The sequence below is a fragment of the Silene latifolia genome, unplaced genomic scaffold (assembly GCF_048544455.1).
Source record: "Silene latifolia isolate original U9 population unplaced genomic scaffold, ASM4854445v1 scaffold_178, whole genome shotgun sequence".
Classification (NCBI taxonomy): domain Eukaryota; kingdom Viridiplantae; phylum Streptophyta; class Magnoliopsida; order Caryophyllales; family Caryophyllaceae; genus Silene; species Silene latifolia.
In genome coordinates this window covers 315609-322941 of record NW_027413150.1, presented here as the reverse complement: position 1 = coordinate 322941, position 7333 = coordinate 315609, and the positions used below count along the sequence as shown (strand labels likewise).

At 39.5% G+C, this 7333-nt stretch overlaps 1 protein-coding gene across 1 annotated transcript; it reads right to left on the bottom strand.

Moving 5' to 3' along the window:
* Positions 1–423: 423 nt before the first annotated feature.
* LOC141638110 (uncharacterized) lies at positions 424–4709 on the bottom strand. The gene is given in 4 exon segments (XM_074447538.1): positions 424–928; positions 1289–2478; positions 2481–2857; positions 2936–4709. Coding segments are annotated over 4 exon segments (3846 nt in total).
* Between the last annotated feature and the right edge of the window lie 2624 nt (positions 4710–7333).

The following is a 7333-nucleotide window of genomic DNA, read 5'->3' as shown; positions in this document are numbered from 1 at the left end:
TCCCTATTTATACTAAGCTAGACCGACTCCTAGAGGACTTAAGGAAACAATCGACTTCCCTAATCTTACTCGACATAGGCTATGGCTAATTTGCCTTATTATAATCCTAATACTTTTAGGGAAAATAATTAAAGGAAATAACAACTAGGAAATAATTAACTAAAACAGATTTTAAGAAAATTGGAAACTTTCCTAAAACCGGATAGACTACTAATTAGGAAAACTTAAATAAGGAAAGATATGGCAACCGACTTTGTGCTTGCCTATGCACGTTTCCTTGCTTCTCCATACTCGGTCTTTGTTGCTTGGCGTCCAAGGTAAGACTATACTTGGAGCCCAAGTAAACACACGACTCCTTTGGCTGATTCGGACTTGACACCAAATAGTCGATTGATCCGAGCAGTCCTGGGATCAAGTTTTCATTTAGTCGCTCAGATCTAAGTTAACTTCTTCATCAATCAATATCGTATCATCCCCTCCCCCTTTGAAAGGAATTGTCCTCAATTCTGAAATCCCATCATCATCAAGGTATGGAGATAGATCCCCGACATTAAATGTAGCATGTACTCCATAGTCTCCTGGAAGTTCGATTTTGTATGCATTATCATTTACTTTCTCGATCACTTTGTAAGGTCCCTCGGCCCTTGGCATTAATTTGTTCTTCCTCTTGCTAGGGAACCTTTCTTTCCTCAAATGTAACCATACCAAATCTCCTGGATTGAAAAGCCTTGGCTTCCTATGTTTGTTTGATTTCTTCTTGTAAGCCTCATTAACGGTTTTGATCCGTTCTCTTACCTGTTCATGTAGCTTGATCATAGACTTCAACTTTGACTCCGCATCCTTATGCACCAATTCATCTTTAGGTAACGGTATCAAGTCTAACGGTAAGTAAGGATTCAAACCATAAACAACCTCAAATGGAGAGTGAGTTGTTGCAAACGTAGGAGAACGATTGTAAGCGAACTCGGCATGTGCTAATTTTAAATCCCAATCCTTTTGAGTCTTGCTTTCCAATCCTCGCAAAATAGTTCCAAGAATACGATTAGTAACTTCAGTTTGCCCATCTGTTTGTGGATGGTGTGAAGTACTAAACAAGAGCTTTGTTCCAACCTTCCTCCATAATGTGTTCCAAAAGTAACTCAAAAATTTCGAATCACGATCAGAAACTATTGTCTTTGGTATTCCATGTAGACGAACGATCTCCTTGTAATACAAATCAGCCACATTACTTGCGTCATCCGTCTTGTTACAAGCCACAAAATGCGCCATCTTTGAGAAACGATCAACTACCACCATGATAGCATCCTTACCTCGTTGAGTGCGAGGCAAAGCAACAATGAAATCCATCGACACATCTTCCCATGGTCTAATCGGAACCGGCAATGGAGTGTATTCTCCGGGCTTGAACTTGCTTTTCATAAGATGACAAGTCACACACTTGCTCACAATGTTGTATACATCTCCTTGCATCTTTGGCCAATGAAAATGTTCCTTCAATACATCCAATGTCTTTTGCACACCAAAATGACCAGCTAACCCACCTCCATGTGCTTCACGCACCAATAATTCACGAACTGAATGCTTAGGTACACAAAGAAGATTACCTTTGAAGAGGAATCCGTCTTGAATCACGAATTCTTTGAATGAACCATCTTGACATTCCTTGTAAATCTTTCCAAAATCAATATCTTCAAGATAGTAATCTTTCAAGGTCTCAAAACCTAGCAAACGAACTTCAAGTGTAGATAATAATGAATAACGGCGTGAAAGAGCATCTGCCACAACGTTACTCTTACCATCCTTATACTTCGATGAAAAATAAAATGATTGTAGGAATTCAACCCACTTAGCATGCCTCGGATTCAACTTTTGTTGCCCATGTATATGTTTTAATGATTCATGATCCGAGTGTAAAATAAAATGACTAGGACGAAGATAATGACTCCAATGATTAAGAGCCCTAACAATAGCATAAAATTCCTTGTCATAGGTTGAATAATTAAGTCGCGCTCCTCCTAACTTCTCCGAGAAATAAGCAATGGGTCGCTTATTTTGAATAAGAACAGCTCCAATCCCTACACCACTAGCATCGCATTCGACTTCGAAAGGCTGTGAGAAGTCGGGTAATGCTAACACGGGAGCTTCACATAGCTTCCTTTTAATTGTTTCAAACGCCCCTTGGGCAGCCTCGCTCCAATGGAATGTGCCTTTCTTCATACACTCCGTAATAGGACTAGTAACGGTACTAAAATCACGAATAAAACGTCGATAGAAGGAAGCAAGTCCATGAAAAGATCTAACCTCGGTTACTGTTTTAGGACTTGGCCAAGAACGAATAGCCTCTATCTTTGTTTGATCAACCGATACTCCATCTTTCGAGACAACATAACCCAAGAACACCACGTTATCTACCAAGAATGTACACTTCTCGGACTTACCATATAGCTGCTTTTGCTTTGAAGTGTTTCAAACACTGCCCGTAAGTGTTCAAAATGCTCCTGGATGCTCTTACTATAAATTAGAATATCGTCCAAGTAGACGACAACAAAACGTCCCAAGAATGGTTTCAAAACTTCATTCATTAATCTCATAAAGGTACTTGGGGCATTAGTGAGACCGAATGGCATTACCAACCACTCATATAAACCATGCTTTGTTTTGAACGCGGTCTTCCATTCATCACCTTCACGCATTCGAATCTGATGATAACCACTTCTCAAATCGATTTTTGAAAATATGACCGAACCATGAAGCTCATCTAACATATCATCAAGTCTTGGAATAGGAAAGCGATATTTGATAGTGATATTATTTACCGCTCTACTATCGATGCACATCCTCCACGTTCCATCCTTTTTTGGTACAAGCAATGCGGGAACGGCACAAGGACTCATACTCTCACGAACATAGCCACGCTCCATGAGTTCTTCAATTTGACGTTGTAACTCCTTGGTCTCCTCGGGATTACTACGATAAGCGGCCTTGTTAGGAAGTGGTGCACCTGGTACGAGATCAATTTGATGCTCAATTCCACGAATAGGAGGCAAACCCGGTGGTACATCTTCGGGGAAGACATCCTTAAACTCGTGCAATAGTTCTTTAAGTATTCCGTCTTCATGACTCGTTGTGATGGTCTTTGTAGGACTCTCACTTGAGACCAATGCATATCTTGTTTCACCATCATCAATAGCTTGCTCCACCTCTCGTTCACTAGCAAACATAGACAAACTTGGTTTCTTACCCTTCTTTGCGTGCATAGCTCGAATTGCTTCCGGGGACATAGGACGCAATACTATCTTCTTGCCATTCACCAATAAAGAATATTCATTACTTCTTCCATTGTGATTAACATTACGATCAAATTGCCAAGGACGTCCTAAGAGAATATGACAAGCATCCATAGGAATAACGTCACAAAGCACCTCGTCCTTGTAAGAACCCATTGTGAAACCAACACGTACCTGTCTTGTAACCTTCACCTTGCTACCATCATCAAGCCAATGTAAATTATAAGGTTTAGGATGTACCATAGTAACGAGTGCCAATTTTTCTACCATCTCCGTTGAAGCCACATTCGTGCAACTTCCTCCGTCAATAATCACACTACACCACTTGTCTTTCACTTGACACTTTGTATGAAAAATCTGGTCTCGTTGCTCCGTTGTAATAGGCTCTGTATTAGCTTGCAAAGTACGTCGTAGAACAAGATTAGTATCATACATAGGTGGTTCATAAGGCTCAAAATCCACCTCTCCCTCCTCGGCTTCATTCAATAGAAACAACCCATCTTCGTTGTCTTCTTCAAATAACTCATCACGAACATCCACGGCCTCTCGCAATGTGATATTTCGTTTGTTAGGACAAGCATTCTGAAAGTGTCCAAAACCTTGACACTTAAAACAACGAACAGTAGCCAAACTCTTTTCTCTAGGCGTCTGAACAGTCTTAGGGACTGTTTGAGCGACTGGTGTTGCTGGAACAGTAGGTTTCGAACTAGAACTCGAACTAGCTCCCATATTCTTAGACAAATCAGGTTTACTCCAAGGATTAACTTTCGATGAGTTACTCACATAAGCACGTTTAGTCTTATTTTGCCCTTCCGCCTTGATACAAAGATCACATAACATATCGAAAGAAGAATAAGGGTGCATCTCGACCGCATGAGCAATATTAAGGTTTAACCCTCGAAAGAAACGAGCCATCTTTTGTTCCTCAATCTCCTCTACTTCACTCATAAGGGTTATTCTTTCAAATTCAGCAATATAATCGGCAATACTCAAGCTCCCTTGCATTAATTCAGCCAATTTACGATATAAATCAATCTTATGAGTTTTGGGAACAAACCTCTTTCGTAGCTTACGTTTTAAAGACTCCCAAGAAGCTAGCTTTTCCTTCCCTTCACGTGCCCTAGCAGCCTTCAAACTTTCATACCATAAAGATGCATTCTTGCGTAGCTTCAAGATTGCATATTTGCAACGCTTCTCATCATCAATGTCCTTGAAGTCGAACATCCTCTCCATCTGTCTTTCCCATTCAAAATATTCCTCGGGATCCGTGCCACCAACAAACTCTGGAAGTTCATTGATTTTGAACTCATCCATGTACTTGACCGGTTCTCTCCGTGGTTGCATACGCTGTCCTGGGGTAAAGTTGATGTTCTTTAAAGCCTCTTGGAGATTTTGAAGAACATTTGGATCATTAAAATCCATGATCACCGTCCTGGATCAACAAATCTGGCTCTGATGCCAAATGATACGAAAATTACTCAAAAGAATTAGATTCGTTAGAGTTGCAGCGGAATTAACAAAACTGGACAGTGCTGAAGACTGTCTGATTGTCGGATTTATAAGATTTGAACGGTTTATTGAACTGTCTGATTTAGAACGAGAACTTAGTAATTTTTATGTGTTTTTTTGTGATATAAACGAAACAAGAAAATAAAAGGATATTTGCTTGAGCTAGACCTATAGCTCAACCAATGGTGAATTATAATCAAGACCTATTGATTATAACTCGTGTTAATGTTCGAAAACGCGTCAAACAATAACGAAATTCGGAACGAAACTCGTCGAACCTATGCTTACACAATGTAAACGAAAACTTTGCAAGTTTATTGATAATTCTTGGATGTGAAATAAGGATACAATAGCTCCCTATTTATACTAAGCTAGACCGACTCCTAGAGGACTTAAGGAAACAATCGACTTCCCTAATCTTACTCGACATAGGCTATGGCTAATTTGCCTTATTATAATCCTAATACTTTTAGGGAAAATAATTAAAGGAAATAACAACTAGGAAATAATTAACTAAAACAGATTTTAAGAAAATTGGAAACTTTCCTAAAACCGGATAGACTACTAATTAGGAAAACTTAAATAAGGAAAGATATGGCAACCGACTTTGTGCTTGCCTATGCACGTTTCCTTGCTTCTCCATACTCGGTCTTTGTTGCTTGGCGTCCAAGGTAAGACTATACTTGGAGCCCAAGTAAACACACGACTCCTTTGGCTGATTCGGACTTGACACCAAATAGCTGATTGATCTGAACAGTCCTCGGGACTGTTTCATTTAGCTGCTCCAGATCTAAGTTAACTTCTTCATCAATCAATATCGTATCACATCGGCCATACCGTGCCTAAGTCGATATGAATTTGGGTCTTGGAATCATTTATTATAGTTGGGTAGAGGTCACTATATAAATGTTCATATCTTGTTAATTTACAAGTATGATTTAAAAAGACAAATGTTAATATTTCCTTTCCTCCATATTTGTAGTGAATTACAATGAATCCATCAAATGCTACCGCACCAATTACTATTGAGTCATATCACCATGTTCTTGACGACGTATGCTCCAACAATAATTTCGATACAACTAGAGAACTTCATTTTGGGATAGGTTCGGATGGAAACCTTAACTTCATCACCTCTTCTAAACCACCCACTTCTACTAGACCTCGTGTGAGTCCGTCTCAGGAAGACTACCTCACACAATCTATAGGGTCTTTGTCTCTGGAAGATAAAGATGCCAAAGCTAGTGGGAGCTCCAGCAATCAAGTTCTTGCTTCAAAGGGCAAGAGGTTCAAGAAGAAGGGAAAGAAAATCAAGAACTTCAAGCAAGTTAATGATGAGTGCCATTATTGCTATGGCATGGGACATTGGCTAAGGAATTGCCCTATGTATTTGCGAAATATAAGGGAGGGACTCATTACTCCGAAAGGTACAATTCCTAAAGAAATTTATGTTATTGATATAAATTATACTTCCACTACGACATGGGTACTAGATACCGGTTGTGGTTCTCACCTTTGTAATCATTTACAGGGTTTAAGAGATGTGAAGAGGCTTAGCAAGGGAGATGTGGATCTACGCCTTGGAAACGGAGCTCGGGTAGCGGCCGAATCCAAAGGAACTTATGTTCTAGCTTTGCCAAATGGATTTGAGTTGTATTTGCATAATTGTTTTTATGTGCCTACGCTCTCTAAAAACATTATTTCAATCGCCATGCTAGACATGGACGGTTTCTGTTTTGTCATTAAGAACAATCGTTGTACTATTTCTAGGAATGATTTGGTTATTGGCCAAGCATCTTCCATTAATGGCATTTACATTTTAGAGACCTCAAATCCAACAAATGATATTTATAACATTCAATCAAAGAAACTCAAAACAAGTGACCCAAGTGAAGCGTTCATTTGGCATTGTCGATTAGGTCACATAAACGAGAATCGCATCAAAAGATTAATTTCTACTAATGTGATTACACCATTTGATTATCAATCATTTGGTACATGCGAATATTGCCTACTTGGCAAAATGACTCGTAATCCTTTTAGTGGTAAAGGGACTCGAGCTAGTGAGCTATTGGGACTCATACACACCGATGTGTGTGGACCAATGAGTATCACCGCTCGTGGTAATTATGACTACTTTATAACCTTCACCGATGACTTAAGTAGACATGGGCATGTCTATTTAATGAAACATAAGAGTGAAGCGTTTGAGAAATTCAAGGAATTTCAAAACAAAGTAGAGAACCAATTGAACAAAAAGGTAAAAGCACTACGTTCCGATCGTGGTGGTGAATACCTAAGCCTTGAATTTGATTCACACTTGAAAGGTTGTGGTATTATATCACAACTTTCTCCACCCGGAACACCACAACTCAATGGTGTTGCCGAAAGGAGGAATCGAACCCTACTTGATATGGTTCGATCCATGATGAGCCAAACCGAGTTACCGAACTCGTTTTGGGGATTTGCGCTTCAAACCGCAATTAGATCTTTGAACAATAGTCCCACTAAATCCACCGAAAAGACTCCATATGAGA